Source organism: Scyliorhinus canicula, chromosome 8 (genome assembly GCF_902713615.1).
Source record: "Scyliorhinus canicula chromosome 8, sScyCan1.1, whole genome shotgun sequence".
Classification (NCBI taxonomy): Eukaryota; Metazoa; Chordata; class Chondrichthyes; order Carcharhiniformes; family Scyliorhinidae; genus Scyliorhinus; species Scyliorhinus canicula.
In genome coordinates, this window is record NC_052153.1 from 75,274,114 (window position 1) to 75,293,349 (window position 19,236).

A 19,236-nucleotide genomic window follows, 5' to 3' on the forward strand; every position below is an offset into this window, starting at 1 on the left:
TACACTGCAGAATAAAATTACATAAATTTAGTATTTTCATCAAAGGCATTCTGCTCAACAGAACCAGGAGTATTGTGTTCAGTTTTGGTCTCCTTACCTGAGAAAGGACATTATGGCACTGGAGGGTGTGCAGAGGAGATTCACTAGGTTTATCCCAGAGTTGAGGGGGTTGGATTACGAGGAGAGAGTGAGTAGACTAGGACTGTACTCGTTCGAATTTAGAAGGATGCGGGGAGGATCTTATCGAAACATATAAAATTATGAATGGAATAGATAGGATAGATGCAGGAAGGTTGTTTCCACTGGCGGGTGAAAGCAGAACTAAGGGACATAGCCTCAAAATAAGGGGAAGTAGATTTAAGACTGAATTTAGGAGGAATTTCTTCATCCAAAGGGTTGTGAATCTATGGAATTCCTTGCCCAGTGAAGCATTTGAGGCTCCCTCCTTAAATGTTTTCAAGATAAAGATAGATCGTTTTTTGAAGAATAAAGGGTTATAGTGTTCGGGCGAGAAAGTGGAACTGAGTCCACAAAAGGTCAGCAATGATCTAATTGAATGGCAGAGCAGGCTCGAAGGGCCAGGTGGCCTACTCCTGCTCCTAGTTCTTATGTTCTCATGTTAAAAGCAGCAAGTCCTTTAACGTTTCTGTTGAAAATTCTGTTTTCAGAAAACTCCATGTAGGAGGTACAGCTAAGAACATAAAATTTGTACACATACTGACTAATCTGTTGTTCCCCTTCCTCTTGAGCCAAGCATTCCGAGCACTTTGGTACCTTCATCAACCTTAATGATATTACGACCCCAGACCAGACCCCAACAGTGGCTAGGATACTGGATTAAACCCTCAATATTTTTCATTTATTTGTAAGACTGGGCACGATTATCCGAAATAACCTTTTATGTTCATTTTCATGGGTTTTTCAGTGAGTTCCCCACTGCTATTCAATGACAATTAGGGTGCGATTCTCCGGCCGCGTTGCGCTCAAGGGAGTCCGACAGGCTCCATGCCTCGTGAGTTTCTCCAGATTCCCGCTGGACATCGGAACTCCGCCCCAAATGTGCGGGAACGACTGACGCTCACGGAAGTAGGTCATAAACCTACTTACGACCTAGCTGAGCGGAATCCACTGCCCTCCCTCGATTCTCCACAAACGTGGACCAGGCGGAATGTCATCCGGGGTGGCGTCTCCCGGTCCATCGGAGACACCTAGGTGGTCAGGGTAAGTGCAGGGTGACACAGTGGCCCTCCCCTGGAACACAGGCACCTTGGCACTGTCACCATGGCACTGCTAGGGTTCCCAGATGGCACTGCTAAGCGAGCAGGAGCACTACCTGGGTACCAGTGCAAGGGTGCCCAAGTGTCAGGGTGGCACTGTCAAGGGACGTGGGGGCCATTCCAATGAAACAAGGATAAAGGGGAGATTTGAGGGGTGGGGGAGTGCAGGACAGGTAAGTAGGGACCTCTGTCAGGTTGGAGGGGTGGGGTAATGGGTTAGGAGGGGGTGCTGGAAGGGGCTTGGGGGGCCTGAAGAGGAAGCGGGGTGTCCTCACTTGCAAAAGCATTTTACTCAAGATCAGACAACCAAATATATCTGCCAAAATACCGAGCCAAGAGCATATCACAACGTGAACCGGTAATGGAAGTAAGCACCACTAAAACAAGAATTTGCTTGGAGTGGGAATCAGGTACACCACAATAGATTATAGAACTAGCTAAACCTGAAACGAGAGCATAGGAAGATGTAATTCTTACAAATGTGGGATTTTTAACATGAAGTGCTGACCTGGGAAATGTTATAAATTAACCTCTGTTGCAAATTAACCTCAAAATCTCATATCACAAGTGTGTTTTTGGAACAAGAGTGAAATGTTAGAAGAGAAGGGGTTGAGAAATTGATGATCTGAACAAATTGGAAGCTCTAGCTTGTGGAAAAATCGTGGCCAGGTTCATTAATTGAAAGTAAATTGCACAAATAAAAATCTAGTTCAAGGAAGAAAAATTGTAACACAGCTATGGTGAACAGACTAGAAAAAAAGTTTTGTGTAGGAGAAAGAGCAACCAATCATCATGAACATATGGAATCAAAAATATTAGGTCAAGAAACCTAAAAAACGTATTAAAAGAATTTAGTAGATTTGGAGTCAATGCCAGGAGCAGTACTGGGTATTGTCAGAATTATATACCCTGGCATGTGCTAGAATAGACAAGGAGAGTAGGACATCAAATTTTGGTTAAAGGTGTAGTGGCAGCCGGGGGGGGGGATCCACAGGTGGGTGTCGGGAGAGTTGTGGTGAGTGTTGGGATGGTCGTGGCGTTCACGATCACGGTAGGAATGCCCAATGGCCGCGACCAGCTTTTAAAAATGCCAGCTGCGATGGACTTTTCAGATTGCCGGCCGTCCCGCGCATGCGTGCCCCCTCAGCCGAATCTGGCGGTGCAGAGGCCCGGAGCCCAGCGGGGCGGACCGCCTCCTCATGACATCAGTGCATTGTCCCAGGACTAGTTTTATAAGAAAACCACGGAGTCCTCCGACCGGAAGTGGCGGTAGGGAGTTAGTCACGCGCCCCATTTCCTGATGTCATGTGTTCATAAGATATAAGAGCAGAATTAGGCCATTCAGCCCATCGAGTTTGCTTCGCCATTCGATCATGGATGGTATGTTCCTCATCTAACTCCTCCTTAAATTTACTCACTGTCCCAGCATCCACTGCACTCTGGGATAGCAAATTCCCAGCGTGAAATCACTGAGCAGAGGTGCCTCCATTTTATAGCTGCCAGCGCTGAAGAATTGAAAGTGGATCGTTTTGTGATAAGAAAGAGAGGGTCAGAGACACATATAGGCTAGAATCTCACAACTGAATCTGCGGGAGAGAGCTGTTCAGCAGAGTCCACAGCAGGACAAAACAGTGCTGGTGTGAGCTCCAAATCCGATGGTGAGCAACCCATTAAGAAGCTGAAATCAGGAACAAAGCAGTATAAAGCAGATTTTTTAAGGTATGGCTTTATTAATTGTGTCAGTGCATATCAAGATGCCAAGTACATTTGCGTTATATGCAGAGACGTACTGGCAAAATGAAAGTTTAAAACCCTCAAATATTCAAAGGCATTTGAAGAGGCATGTTAAGTTCAAGGACAAACCTTCTTATTTTTTTTTCAGTAGATGCAGTGAGAACTTAAGTTATCAGTTGATGTCCTTAGCAGAAATGTAACACTGAATGACAAAGCAAGTGAGATCATGAGGACCAAGCAGGCTCACCTGTCACGTTAAAGGTAATCAAAAATAGTGGGTCATGAAAGTTTGGGCAGCGTGGGTCGCAAAGTTCGGCTGCGTGCACCCTGAAGGATGGCCAGTTGGTAAAAATGGTTCATGGGCAAAAAAGTTTGAAAAACAATGATCTACATCTGAAAAGAAAGTGTGCTAATGCGCTGGCAAAATGGTCAGAAAGGGAGGTGATGAGCATTTAAACTAGAAAAGGCGGGGGTAGGGGTTAGGAAAATTAATTCAGCCAGGATCAGCTAATAGTAAATGAACAGATAGATGAGGATAACATTCAAGCAGAAACAGTTTAGCAAGGAGAATGTGGAGTAAAGGAATAGAATCAAATTATGGAAAGACTGCAAGAAAGATGAAGGGTTGCTGTGACAAAAAGAATTGGGAAAGGGTCCAGGTTTCTTTTGATGTAAACTAAGATTTAAATGTATTTATTCAATTCAAACTGTCGAAAAATTAATCAAAGGAACTAGGAAGATCTCAATAATCACATCAACAGAAGTCAAGGTGCAAATTTAATAAGAATGGAAAATAAAAAAGGTTTTGTCAATTATGATTCAGTAATGGCACCCTTCCCGGAGTTAGAAGGTTGTGTGCTCAAATTCCACTCCAGAGATTTGAATAAAATGGGCGTGATCCACCAGCCACACTGCTCTCTCGTTTGTTCGCGGTGCAACTGGTGAATGCTGGGAGAACCCTCAAGCAGGCTTCCCAGACGTTGATTCACCCAAGTCCCGAGAGGCATCGGAGCCAGAATCCCGCCCACAAGGGGTGGGACCAACGGAACGTCCCGAAGTCGGTTTTAAACCGGCTTTGGTGAACTTACTCAGCATTCACCAACATTGCGGGATCCACCGACCTCTCCAGCGAGGCCGCAGCCAGGCACCATTCAACACTGGTCCACACAAACTGGACCAGGTGGAACGGCACCCAGGGGATCTCCCGGGCCATCGCAAACTTCTGAATGGTCGGGGTCAGTGCAGGGTGGCCACCGGCTCTCCCCGTGGAACGTGGACACCTTAGCACTGCCAAGATACCTGAATAGCACAGCCAAGCTGGCAGGAGCACTGCCTCGGTGCCAGGGTGCCCATGTGCCAGGATGGCACTGCCAAGGGGTAGGGGCTGGGGAGGGGGGGGGGGGGTATTCCCATGAATGGAAGGTTGGAGGGTGGGTTTAAGGGTAGGGGTGTGCAGGGCAGGTACATGGGGGCCCTGGAAGGGAGGGAATGCTGTAAGGGGGCTTGGGGGGGGGGCCTTAAGAGGGGTGGGGGTAGTGCCCATGTGTGTGGGGGGTGACATTGCCCATGGATGGAGGATCTGGGGGAACCACAAGCTCACTAAGAGATCGGGGCACCCTTTCAAAATGATGGCCCAATTTCAGTTTAGCTCCCCAGTGCATCAGAATTAACCATCATCCTTTTTCTCCCCTCCATCCTCTACTCCCCTCCCCAACACCATCCCTTGTGTCCTTTTTTTCTACTTTAACTTCTACATCTCCCTACCTAACTCATGTCAACACTCTCGCCTTCTCCCTCATTCCACCTTCTTTCCCTTTCTCAGTCTTCTAGTTGTTTTTACCCTCCCTTTTCTAGGTCCTTTTTATCCTCCACCCTCTAACCCTAGTCATCGGAAATACCTCACTTGTTCTTGACTAATGAACAAAAATAGAAGAGTTCACTCATCGGAGCAGAGGTGCTGAAAAGCTCAAAGTGCTGGACAACACAAAAGATTGTGTGCCAATCTGACCTGTTTCAACATGTCACCTTTAAATAGACAGTCACTGTTTCTAATTGCACTATTGCTGGGTCCAGGCATTTCTATCAGATTCCTATGGATATTTTCCAAAGCTTAACTGCAGAATAAATATGTATAGTTTCAGAATTTCTGGGATAATATTCATTCCTACTATGAGGTAAAGAGGACTCAATAAAAATGGTCACAAAATGACTTGCCATTTAATTCAGCTGTTCCATTTTGTGTGTCCAGATTCACATCCTGATCTAAAGCAAGTGCTTGAGAAAATATGGTGCAACCTGATGGATTCAGTCCTTTTTCTTCCAGCAAACGCCGCTGTTTCCTTTCTTCTCTTTCCTTCAATATAATCTAATTGAAAAAGACTAATGTTAATTTTAAACATGAGCAAATCACAACCAAACCTGAGGCACCCAAAATCTGAACCAGGGATTGCAAGGGAGAATAGGTAAGTCAATACAAAATCACGTGCAGAAACCAAAACAAAGGGGAAGTGCATTGGCTTTTTGAGACAGGAATAAATAAATGGGAGGGGGGGGGGGGGAAAGAAAGGAGGTGGCAGAGGGGAGGGTCCCGAGAGCTTGGGAGAATGGGGGGGGGGGGGGGGGGGGGGGGGTTGGGACTGTAGCCCTACGCACGAGGGGGAGGGGGCGGGTAGGGGGGATATAGAACACAGTCACTCACGTACACAGGGGTGGGAATTCACGGCCGCTGCCCCCGCCCTGTGCCAGCACTTATGCCAACCTTCTGTGCATGCACCACCCCACACACCTCTGCCTGCGCGTGCACCACCCCACACACCTTTGCACGCACACTAACGTTTCAGACATGTACTTCCTTCACTGTATTTTTTCACAATGTATTAGGCATTTTCGATCAAATGATCTTTTGTCGGATTTCCTCCCTTCTGTCCACAGGGGTCTGACTTTCCTCCAACTCATCTCTCTCCTATACTCACTCCAACTCTAATCTCTTGGTGCCCTTAGAATGCTCTGACTAAGATAAACACTATCTTCAAACCTCCCGCCTGGCAAACCCCACACCAATTTCTTTCCATAATGAACCAATATGACTGAAAGAGGAGAGATGGGTTTACATATCCGAATGTGGATTCTTCATCAGAACACAGCTTTGGTGTGGGGTCTTTCGTATTTAATTCTGACCTCATTTTTCATCATTGCAGCTTTTTGAGTGTTTTGTTCTTGTAATGTTTTTTCACTCAGTTGATCTTTATTACATTATTTACCTGGGTTACTGGTTCTCTATCAAGCAGTTTGCAGGTTAATCAACCTAATAATACTTTGGTGACATCTTTTGCCTCTGAAGAAGGTTCTGCACTTAAGTGGTGATGGACCAGCTGAATACTTTCACTTCTCTGATGTAGCAAGAATGGTTTACTGCTAGTATCTTGGTAAACAGTCTGAAGATGATATATGATTTACTAAGTGTACAGTGACACCTGGTGGCCAATTCATTATTGCACAACTTATTTTTCTAAAATTATACGACTGTTCTGGATATCAATTTATCTGGATTATCGAATAATTACACAAATACAGATTAAAATTTTACAATTAATTTTGGAATGGGGTAACTCAATATTGGAATTTTTAAAAAACTTGAACTGTCTAAATCAGGAGCCAGAATTAAAAAAATACAATTGATTGAGGAGTTATTAAACAAAGTAGATAAATCCCCAGGACCTCGTGAAATGTATCCCAGGACATTGTGGGAGGCTAGGGGGGAAATTGCAGGTCCTCCAGCAGAGATATTTGAATCATCGACAGCCACAGGTGAGGTGCGTGAAGATTGGAGGGTAGCAAATGTGCCTTTGTTTAAGAAGGACTGCAAGGAAAAGTCTGGGAACTACAGATCGGTGAGCAAGTTGTTAGAAGGTATTCTGAGAGACAGGATCTACAGGCATTGAGAGGCAAGGACTGATTATGGACATCAACATGGCTTTGTGAGTGGAAAATCATGTCTCATGAATTTGATTGAGGTTTTTGAAGGGGTACCCAAGAAAGTAAATGAGGGCAGTGTAGTCGACGTTGCCTACGTGGACTTTAGCAAGGCCTTTGACAAGGTACCTCATGGTAGGTTGGTGAATAAGGTTAAATCTCATGGAATCCAGGGCGAGGCAGCCAATTGGATACAAAATTGGCTTGACGACAAAAGAGGTTGTAGAGGATTGTTTTTCAAACTGGAGGCCTGTGACCAGCAGTGTGCCTCAGGGATCAGTGCTGGGTCCACTGTTATCTGTTATTTATATTAATGATTTGGATGAGAATTTAGGAGGCATGGTTAGTAAGTTTGCAGATGACACCAAGATTGGTGGAAAAGTGGGCAGTAAAGAAGGTTATTTAGGATTGCAACGGGATCTTGATCAATTGGGCCAATGAAGTTTAATTTAGATAAATGTGAGGTGATGCACTTTGGTAGATTGAATCCGGGTAGGACCTACTCTGTTAATGGTAGGATGTTGGGGAGAGTTATAGAACAAAGATCTAGGAGTACAGGTCCATAGCTCCTTGAAAGTGGAGTCACAGGTGGACAGGATGGTGAAGAAGGCATTTGGTATGCTTGGTTTCATTGAACATTGAATACAGGAGTTGGGATGTCTTGCTGAAGTTGTACACGACATTAATAAGATCACACTTGGAATACTGTGTACAGTCTGGTCACCCTATTACAGAAAGGATATTATTAAGCTAGAAAGAGTGCAGAAAAGATTTACTGGGATGCTACCGGGGCTTGATGGTTTGAATTATAAAGGAGAGGCTGGATAGATTGGGACTTTTTTGCCTGGAGCATAGGAGGCTTAGGGTTGATCTTATAGAGGTCTATAAAATAATGAGGGGCATAGATAACTCCTTAGCAGGTATCCCCGTGGCATATTTACATTTGATTTCTCATTAATACTGCAATTATCAAGAGCAACTACAATAATAATTTTAAAACTTTGTGAACTGGTTGATACCAACAGAAGACATACCTCCAACCCTGCATTGTGTTAAAGAGTGGAATCCAGGTTGGTAATTGTGTAAGGGGATGTGGTCATTTGTTGAAGTAATAATCTGACTTCGCAGATTTGGGAATGTGTTATGCTGCTGCTTTCACAGCATTGTTCTGTAAATCAGTGTGTTTGGAAAGTGACACAGTAGAGATGTATTTTTTTGAGCACTGATAACAATATTTCTTTAATTTGTAACAGGAAATAATCCAAATAGGATCATAAGTGTTTTTCTCCATCTACAAAGAATATTTATCTAACTGAAAAAAATGAATGATTGTTACATCAACTAACCTTTTTCAATGATGTTGGTTTCTTCGCCTTTGGGACTTCTCGCTGTTTTCCTCGCTTTACTAAAGGGGCACTTGAGTCCAAGGGGTTGTGAGGAACCTTTTCCTGTCCTGAGTTTTGAGGCTGTCTCTTGGATGCTGTGGTTTCTTTGGAAACCAATGGAAACATCCCTCCAACTGCAACACACAATCAACAACAAAGCAGAAATAAAAGATTACCTAGGAGGAATCATAATTAATGCTTCAAAAGTAGAATGATGTAATGCATAAACATTAACTACAGTAAGAAATAGACGCCTGAAAATATACAACAGGATTAGGAGGAGAGATGGAATAGGGTAATTTAAATACTGACCTGCAAGTACGATTGGCTTAGGTGTGTGCTTGGACTTCTTCTCCTGCTGTTTCTGCTCTAGGACAGCCAACATGTCACCAAAGTCGAGCTGCATGGGCGCCTTACTCTTTTTACCACTCTTCTTTGGAGCTTCCTGAACAAAACAATTTTATTGTTATTGACAATATTTGCATTGCAAGTGGATTTGTTATGATCAGAGGCACCCAAAGTCATTAAATATCATCACATATTAAAGTGCTGTTGTACAATAGTGTATTTATTAAAACATTGTGACTTTATTTTAAAATTTACAGTTTTCAGTTGTAAAGCCCGGAAGAATTTTGGAGTTGCAGGATCTCTATGAAAAAAGGAAGCAGACTCACTACCAGTCACCAAAGCATTTGTGCATCATCCTAACAAATATTCAAATAGACCCATGAAGGAACCACATACCCAGAGATTAAGAAAACTGTATTGTCTAGAGTTTTGAAGGGAGGTGATCAAATAGAAACATGTAAAATTCTTACAGGACCTGGCAGGGTGGATGTAGATAAGGGACGCCATTGAATGGCCTCGTCGCGCCCAACCCGGTAAGGCCTCTTGCAAGATTTGCACCTCACCCGATCCAACGAGATCTTGCGAGACGTCGCAATCTGGATTACGCCCACAGATTTACACGTTTAAATGAGCAGTTAGGCGTACTTAAATATGTTGCCACTGGATTCTCCCAAGGCCCTGGAACAAATGTCCATACCTTGGAGACCTCACGATGGCGGCTTTTAGCATAGGCCCGCACAAATGTGGATGAGGTGTAATGGCACCTGAGGGGGTGGGCACCAGAGGTCTCCAGGTGTTCACGCTCTGGGCAGGTGTAGTATCCCCACTACTACCCGGGTAACTTGGCACTGCCAGCCAGGCACCTGGGCAGTGGGTGCCAGGCTGGCAGTGCCCAGGTGCCAGGCTGCCCGTGCAAGGGATGACCTGCCATGATGAGGTGGGGCGAGGGTGGGCTCCAGGATCCCCTAACAGGTAAGTTGGGGCATTGAGGGGGGCCCAGAGGCTGCAGTCAGGGGGTGGGGGAATCGAGGGATCGGGGCAACATTTAAAAATGGCACCCCAATCTCCTTCTGCACTGATGAGCTGAAGCTAAATGCGGTCTCAGTGGCATGTTCTTCACCGAGGTCAAAAAGGAGTCCCGTTTGATCGCGCGCCATTCTTGGCAGGAGCCGAGAAACACCCCGCTATTAACTTTTTCCCCGTTAAATCACGCCCAGCTTGTTTCATTTGGCTGGTGAGTCTAGAACCCGAGGACATAATCTCTAAGTAAGAGATGGGCCATTGAAGACTGAGGTGAGGAGGAATTTTTGGAATTTTCTACCTCAAAGGGCTGTGGAAGCTCAATCTTTGAGCTTGTTAAAGACAGAGATGAATAGATTTCTGTCGAGTAATGATATCAAAGGAAATGGAGATAATGCGGGAAAGTGGTTTTGGTGTAGATGATCAGCCATGATCTAATTAAATGGCAGAACATCCTCAGTGGGCTGAATGGCTTTCTTCTTTTCCTATGTTCCCCAATGATCCTCTGCAATGGTCTTTTTCCACTAATATTCGGTTCATCCTGTTGGCCAGGGGATGCAAATAAAAGCATTGATGAGGCCCCATTGTCAAGTTCGGCATGAGATCGCCATGTCCCTCGCTGTGCCAAATTTCTCAGTTTCACCCACTCCGCTAAATATTGAGGCACATGTTTCTACTTAATGTATTCTTTAAAATATTCCTGTAGCTCATGGTGGGGTTATTTTTCCTATTATTATATAACGTAGAACAACCCTCAAACCGAGCAGAATGACATTTATTTAATATCAACCTGTATCTGAAATACTGCGCAATTTAGAAGATATATTATTCCCTGAACAAAACCACAAGGCAAACACCCTTGGTTATCCTTAGTGTGTTCTCCACATTACACAGGAATTTTATTCAACTGAAAGAAGTTAAGAGTTCAGTACAAACCACAGCTTTCTTCTGGGGACTACTGGATACATATTCTTGAAATGATTCTTTTCTTAAACTTTGGACTGGTTTCTGATCTAGGTCCAATTTCTGTTCACCACCAATAGCATGGGAGTTGGCCACACTGAAAACTAGTTCTTCATCTAATGATGGCTGAAAAGAGAAACAAAAATGCTCAAGTATTTTAAAAACATCAGCTGCAGGAACAATATATTTTTAAAATTTATGATTCCAAAAGTCACATGTAGCAATAAAATATTGTACCTGAATTAAAACAAAAAGAGCCATGGGAGAAGTAACTACTATTTACTCTTAACTGGCAACCATGCACAGAAAAAAAAACTATTGCTTGTTGGATTTCAAAGACACCAGGAAACGAGGACCAATGGAGTATGCCATATATGCACTGTCTCACATCACCCTGCTCCCAATGGTTTGGCCGAGCTATTTTTGATATTTAATATGCATTTTGAAGAAGCTATTTTTGAGCCTGTTCATGCGTGTTCTCAGACTTTTGTATCTCCTACCCAATGGAAGAAGTTGGAAGAGCGAGTAAGCCGGGTGGGAGGGGTCTTTGATTATGTTGCCCACTTTCCCCAGGCAGCGGGAGGTGTAGATGGAGTCAATGGATGGGAGGCAGGTTTGTGTGATGGACTGGGCTGTGTTCACGACTCTCTGAAGTTTCTTGCGGTCTTGGGCCGAGCAGTTGCCAGACCAGGCTGTGATGCAGCCCGATAGGATGCTTTCTATGGTGCATCTGTAAAAGTTGCAAAGAGTTAATGTGGACATGCCAAATTTCCTTAGTTTCCTGAGGAAATATAGGCGCTGCTGTGCTTTCTTGGTGGTAGCGTCGACGTGGGTGGAGCAGGACAGATATTTGGAGATGTGTACCCCGAGGAATTTGAAACTGCTAACCATCTCCACCTTAGCCCCGTTGATGCTGACAGGGGTGTGTATAGTACTTTGCTTTCTGAAGTCAATGACCAGCTCTTTAGTTTTAGAAACCCTCCCAGCAATACTCCTATCCCGACCAGCCGATTTCCCGTCAATGACCAGCTGGTATTGAAGGAGAGATTGTTGTCGCTGCACTACTCCACTAGGTTCTCAATCTCCCTCCTATATTCTGACTCATCGTTATTCGAGATCCGGCCCACTATGGTCATATGTCAGCAAACTTATAGATGGAGTTGGAACCAAATTTTGCCACGCAATTGTGTGTGTACAGGGTGTACAGTAGGGGGCTAAGTACACAGCCTTGCGGGGCCCCAGTATTGAGCACTATTGTGGAGGAGGTGGGTAGCCCCTTCTGGTACAGTGTACATAGTGTCTTCGTTCTGTAAACAAATCTTTCGTAGCTTACACTTCCTGTTTGGCTGCTTCTGTTCTGTGAACTCAACAATATTATAGTGTCAGGACTTCCGGTGGTGTCCATGGAGTGAGTGGTCGCTTATTTGATAGCTCTTGCTCATGGTGGACCTCTGGGACCCTTTTTCCCTTCTCGACTTATGGGGGATCTGATCAGTAAAATAGGAGTCTGGTGAGGTAGAGGAGAAGAATCCCCCACCAGTTTATGAATTTGTGGACCAGAAGTGGCCTGATAAGGAGGGATCGTTGGGTAAAGAAGGGAGTGGAGTCGGCAGCACAGGAAAACATGGCGGAGGCTCAAGGACTGGGATTGCTGACCCAGTGGTCAATGGAGCAACTGGTGAAATTCCTTCAGGAGAGCTTTGCCAAGCAAAGATAGGAGGGTTGGATTCTCCAAAAATGGGGCCATGTCCCCACGCCGGTGTAAAAACACTGGCGTGGCACTCCCCAGATTCCTGCAAAAAATAAAGAGCTATTCACCTACCTGCAGAGGGCTAGCAGGGACCGGGGAGCTTCACGCAGCTTTGGCTGTGGATTCGGTTCCCCCGCACTTCTGGTTCCTGTTCTAAGTACGCCCATGTACATGGGAGCGGCCATGCCGAGCGCTATGGCGGACTTGGACCATCACGAAGAAACAAGGTTCCTCCGATTGGCTCTGCGCCCCTGCATCGGACTGGCCCGTCTCGGCCGCCCAGAAGGCCCCCCTGCCACCCACCAGAGATGCGGTGGGCAGAGTCTGCAGCTGCCGCGCGAGAGTCCCGACCGGCCATACATCGTGGTTATGACCACATCGCCGGGAAATCGGCTGGTCGGGATCGGAGTATTGCTGGGAGGGTTTCTGGCAATGGCCCCCCAGCCGCGCAGCCTGATTCATGGACGAGGGATTTTCCGGAGCGTGGAGAATCAACGGAACGGCGCCGGGTGTGATCCGTTCGGGAACGTTGATTCTCCGACCCCGTGGCAAATGAGATTTTGGCGCAGGGCTGTGGAGAGTCCAGCCCAAGACCCGATTAAGACGGGAATTGACTGGGTGGAACAAAGATTGGAAGCCCAGGGCCAGGAGATCCAGAAGGTGGAAGAGGTGGTGGCTGAGCACGAGGACCAACTAACCGCGATGGCGGCGGAGATGGGGCTGATGAAGGACCACCAGAAAAGGCTGCAAGAGAAAGTGCAGGATCTGGAGAACATGTCACGCAGGCAGAATCTGAGAATCATTGGCCTCCCGGAGGGCAGCGAGGGATCGGACGCAGGGGCATATGTGGCACGTATGTTGGAGAAGCTCCTGGGGGAAGGTGCGTTTACTTTGGCCTTGGAGGTGAACAGGGCGCACAGAGCTCTTATGAGGAAGCTGCGGATGAATGAGCTGCCGAGGGCAGTGGTGGTACGAATGAACCGGTTCCTGGACAAGGAACAGATCTCGAGGTGGGTCAGGCAGGCGAGGAGCTGCAAATGGGAAGATAGCGAGCTGCGCATTTACCAGGACTTGGGTGCAGAACTGGCCAAAAGAAGGGCGAGCTTCAATAAAGTGAAATCGCCCCTCTTCAAGAAGGGGGTGAGGTTCGGCATGCTGTACCTAGCTCGTTCTAATTTTATAAGAGCAGTATTATCTATGTGGTAACAGAAGCTGCAATTTCCAGTCACAAAGAGAGTTCGCAAATCTTTCCTTACTGAAAGGTTTATGATCATTCAAAAATAAAGATTCTGTTGGGATGGAAAGCTAGATAATTTATCCTAAACCATTCCAAACTGTTCTGAAAAACAGGTGAAAAAATTATGCTGTATAGTTATATAATGCAGTTACGTTTAATCATTTAGGAAGGTATTTAATGAAGGTGACATGGGTCTGCCCACTAGCTGAAGAGTTGGTGAAAGTCAGTCGTAGACTCTTATGAATGGCCCAACAACTGGACAGCAGCAGATCTTCACCCAGATCTGCTAAGAGCTGCTGGCCTATCAGCGTATCAATGGCAGTGCTACCAGCAGAGTGGTGGCTGAGTCTAGGATCGTTGCTGGATCCCATGCTACAAGACAGTGGTGACAGGAGGACAGGTGGAGAGGAGGGCTGACTCTCAGCCGGCCACTCTCTTCCCGATGCCTTGTCCAGCAGAGGGCAGCAGAGCGGAGCTACTGATTGGCTGTTCTGGGGAGATTTGCATACGTGCAGTGCGGTCAGCCTAATTTGAAGGTGGTTTGTGAAGGGGCTGTTGTCAAGTAACAATTTAACCCAAAACACTTCCTCAGTGTTTCCCTCCCTACCCCCTCCTCTAACCAAAAAAAAACAACCGTGGTTGTCGGGAATGTAAGTTTATCTCTTTAAAAACTTAACTTGAAGGGTGACATCACAGCAAAGCAGTGACCTGATTGGCTGGCAAGGATAGTACTCCAATTAGCAGTTGCTGAGAGAAATTTAACTCTTCGTGTGTTGGTGAGTATTGTGATTGGTAAGTAAAATCTTTATTCCTTTCACTTATTAATTATTTGATACTATATTTGTAATCAGTTAAGGTAAAGGATAAAAATGGCAGGAGATCCCAGACCCGTGTTATGCTCCTTGTGCGCAATGTGGGAGTTCAGGGACGCGGCCGATGCCCCTGACTTCTTCATGTGCGGGAAGTGTGTCCAGCTGCAGCTCCTGTTAGACCGCATGACGGCTCTGGAGCTGCGGATGGACTCACTTTGGAGCATCCGCGATGCTGAGGAGGTCGTGGATAGCACGTTCAGTGAGTTGGTCACACCGCAGATTAGGATTGGTGACGGAGACAGGGAATGGGTGACTAAAAGGCAGAGAAAGATCAGGAAGGCACTGCAGGTGTCCCCTGCGGTCATCTCCCTCCAAAACAGGTATATCGTTTTGGATACTGTTGGGGGAGATGACTCACCAGGGGAAGGCGGTAGTAGCCAGGCTCATGGCACCGTGGCTAGCTCTGCTGCACAGAAGGGTGGGAAAAAGACTGGCAGGGCTATAGTCATAGGGGATTCAATTGTAAGGGGAGTAGACAGGCATTTCTGTGGTCGAAAACGAGACTCCCGAATGGTACGTTGCCTCCCGGGTGCGCGGGTCAGGGATGTCTCCGATCGGCTGCAGGACATACTGAAGGGGGAGGGTGAACAGCCAGTTGTCGTGGTGCATATAGGCACCAATGATATAGGTAAAAAAAGGGATGAGGTCTTACAATCAGAATTTAGGGAGTTAGGAGATAAGTTAAAAAGTAGGACCTCAAAGGTAGTAATCTCAGGATTGCTACCAGTGCCACGGGACATTCAGAGTAGAAATTCAAGAATAGTCAGAATGAATACGTGGCTTGAGAGATGGTGCAGGAGGGAGGGGTTCAGATTTTTGGGACATTGGAACCGGTTCTGGGGCCGGTGGGACCATTACAAACCGGATGGTCTACACCTGGGCAGGACTGGAACCAATGTCCTAGGGGGTGCTTTTGCTAACACTGTTGGGGAGGTTTTAAACTAATGTGGCAGGGGGATGGGAACCAGATTAGGAAGTTAGAGGTCAGTAAAGAAGCAGCAACTAAAGCCAGTAAGGTACGAGACAATAAACTCAATGTGACTAAGGGGAAGAGTAGACAGGGAAGAGATGGTGAACGCAAAGGTGGTCTGAGGTGCATTTGTTTTAATGCGAGAAGTGTAGCAGGTAAGGCAGATGAACTTAGGGCTTGGATCAGTGCCTGGGAATATGATGCTATTGGTATTATTGGTTGAGGGAAGGGCAGGATTGGCAACTGAATATCCCAGGGTATAGATGCTTCAGGAGGGATAGAGAGGGAGGTAGAAGGGGTGGAGGAGTTGCATTACTCGTCAGAGATGATATCACAGCTGTGATTAAGGAGGGCATGATGGAGGATTCGAGCACTGAGGCAATATAGGTGGAGCTGAGAAATAGGAAGGGTGCAGTAACATTGTTGGGACTTTACTGCAGACCTTCCAAAAGCGAGCATGAACTAGAGGTACAAATATGCAGACAGATTATAGAACAATGTAGGAGCAATAGGGTGGTTGTGATGGGAGATTTTAACTTCCCCAACATTGAATGGGATTCGTGTAGTGTTGGAGGCGTAGATGGAGCAGAGTTTGTAAGGAGCATCCAGGAGAGTTTTTTAGAGCAGTATGTAAATAGCCCAACTCGGGAAGGGGCCATACTGGACCTGGTAGTGGGGAATGATCCCAGCCAGGTGGTTGATGTTTCAGTCGGTGATTACTTTGGGAATAGCGAGCACAATTCCGTAAGTTTTAGAATACTCATGGACAAGGACAAGAGGGGTCCGAAAGGAAGAGTACTAAATTGGGGAAAGGCAGAGTATAACAAAATTCGGCAGGAGCTAGGGAATGTGGATTGGGAGCAGCTGTTTAAGGGTAAATCCACATTTGAAATGTGGAAGTCTTTTAAGGAAAGGTTGATTAGAGTGCAGGACAGACATGTTCCTGTGAAAATGAAAGATAGGAATGGCAAGATTAGGGAACCATGGATGACGGGTGAAATTGTGAGACTAGCTAAGATGAAAAAGGAAGCATACATAGGATCGAGGCAACTCAAAACTGATGAAGCTTTGGAGGAATATCGGGAAAGTAGGACGAATCTCAAACGCGCAAGAGGGCTAAAAGGGGTCATGAAATATCTTTGGCTAACAGGGTTAAGGAAAATCCCACAGCATTTTATTCGTATGTAAGGAGCAAGAGGGTAACTAGAGAAAGGATTGGCCCACTTAAAGACAGAGGGAATTTATGCGTGGACTCAGAGGAAATGGGTGAGATTCTTAATGAGTACTTTGCATCGGTATTCACAAAGGAGAGGGACAAGACGGATGTTGAGGCTAGGGATGGATGTTTAAATACTCTCGGTCAAGTTGTCATACGGAAGGGGGAAGTTTTGGGTATTCTAAAAGACATTAAGGTGGACAAGTCCCCAGGACCGGATGAGATATATCCCAGGTTACTGAGGGAAGCGAGGGTCGAAATAGCTGGGGCCTTAACAGATATCTTTGCAGCATCCTTGAGCACGGGTGAGGTCCCGGAGGACTGGAGAATTGCTAATGTTGTCCCTTTGTTTAAGAAGGGTAGCAGGGATAATCCAGGGAATTATAGACCTGTGAGCTTGACGTCAGTGGTAGGCAAATTGTTGGAGAAAATACTGAGGGATAGGATCTATTCACATCTGGAAGAAAATAGACTTATCAGTGATAGGCAGCATGGTTTTGTGCAGGGAAGGTCATGTCTTACAAACCTAATAGAATTCTTTGAGGAAGTGACAAAGTTAATTGATGAGGGAAGGACTGTAGATGTCGTATACATGGACTTTAGTAAGGCGTTTGATAAGGTTTCCCATGGCAGGTTGATGGAAAAAGTGAAGTCGTATGGGGTTCAGGGTGTACTAGCTAGATGGATAAAGAACTGGCTGGGCAACAGGAGACAGAGAGTAGTGGTGGAAGGGAGTGTCTCAAAATAGAGAAGGGTGACTAGTGATGTTCCACAGGGATCGTGCTCGGACCACTGTTGTTTGTGATCTACATAAATGACCTGGAGGAAGGTATAGGTGGTCTGATTAGCAAGTTTGCAGATGATACTAAGATTGGTGGAGTTGCAGATAGCGAGGAGGATTGTCAGAGAATACAACAAAATATAGATAGATTGGAGAGTTGGGCAGAGAAATGGCAGGTGGAGTTCAATCCAGGCAAATGCGAGGTGATGCATTTTGGAAGATCAAATTCAAGGGCGGACTATATGGTCAATGGAAGGGTCTTGGGTAAAATTGATGTGCAGAGAGATCTGGGAGTTCAGGTCCATTGTACCCTGAAGGTGGCAACGCAGGTTGATAAAGTGGTCAAGAAGGCATACAGCATGCATCCTTCATCGGCCGGGGATTGAGTACAAGAGTTGGCAGGTCATGTTACAGTTGTATAGGACTTTGGTTCGGCCACATTTAGAATACTGCGTGCAGTTCTGGTCGCCACATTACCAGAAGGATGTGGATACCTTGGAGAGGGTGCAGAGGAGGTTCACCAGGATGTTGCCTGGTATGGAGGGTGCTAGCTATGAAGAAAGGTTGAGTAGATTAGGATTGTTTTCATTGGAAAGACGGAGGTTGAGGGGGGACCTGATTGAGGTCTACAAAATTATGAGAGGTATGGACAGGGTGGATAGCAACAAGCTTTTCCCAAGAGTGGGGGTGTCAGTTACAAGGGGTCACGATTTCAAGGTGAGAGGGGGAAAGTTTAAGGGAGATGTGCGTGGAAAGTTTTTTACGCAGAGGGTGGTGGGTGCCTGGAACGCTTTACCAGCGGAGGTGGTAGAGGCGGACACGATAGCATCATTTAAGAGGCATCCAGGTATATGAATGGGCGGGAACAGAGGGAAGTAGACCTTGGAAAATAGGAGACAGGTTTAGATAAAGGATCTGGATCGGCGTAGGCTGGGAGGGCCGAAGGGACTGTTCCTGTGCTGTAATTTTCTTTGTTCTTTGTTCTTTTGTTCTTTCTCTATATGCCATTGAGTGCCTTTGAACTAGGGAAATCCTCCATCACTCCACCCAGAAGCATACAAGCAGCCCTGCATGAGTTTGCTTCTCATGCTTTCCACATAGCAGGCATCCCACCCGCTACTGGGTTAATATCAGCAGCTGGATGATGTTCCTATTCGCATTAATTGCCCACTTTATGGTTTCCAATGGTGGTGGGGCTGGAAGGTACTACAGTGCAACACCAAAACTCAAGACAAGATTTGCAACTTCCCCACCCAAAAAGGATCAAATTTAGAATTATTGAAAAAAAAATCAAATCTAAGCTTCCCTGTTCTACGGATAACCCTGACAGATGATCAAATCTCCAGTTCAATGAATTAGTTACTATTTACAAATTGATATGCATATTAAATTCAATGTTTGTCATGGAGCTTCGCTAGAGAGTACACAAGATTCCCAGCTGCCTAGTTCATGGCCAAAAAAAACGCTTTTTTTTCAGGTTATGCTACTTACCATCACAAACCAAATAAACAGCAAAATCTATTCAAACACCAGATGCAATGGCTTCCTTTTCATCTCTTGCCAACAGCACAGTCATCTACCCAAACTAGGTGCAGCTGTGTGTTGACATTCTAACCTGCAGAAGTCAACTTTTTAAAGCAATCACTTTTGTAGAATTATACAGGACAGAAAATCATTTGGACCATCATGCCTGTACCTTTGGTAGAATTAC

General features: G+C 45.7%; 1 protein-coding gene across 5 annotated transcripts in view; it reads right to left on the reverse strand.

Moving 5' to 3' along the window:
* LOC119970326 (selenocysteine insertion sequence-binding protein 2-like) overlaps positions 1–19,236 on the reverse strand; it is a 138,083-nt gene that overhangs the window by 52,897 nt on the left and 65,950 nt on the right. For all 5 annotated transcript variants that reach the window (XM_038804765.1, XM_038804762.1, XM_038804763.1 and 2 more), the window contains 4 exons: positions 10,673–10,825; positions 8,681–8,813; positions 8,330–8,502; positions 5,226–5,376 (listed from right to left, as the gene is read on the reverse strand). In XM_038804765.1, coding sequence (XP_038660693.1) covers positions 5,226–5,376; positions 8,330–8,502; positions 8,681–8,813; positions 10,673–10,825 — 610 coding nt within the window. The remainder of the gene's footprint in view (positions 1–5,225; positions 5,377–8,329; positions 8,503–8,680; positions 8,814–10,672; positions 10,826–19,236) is intronic.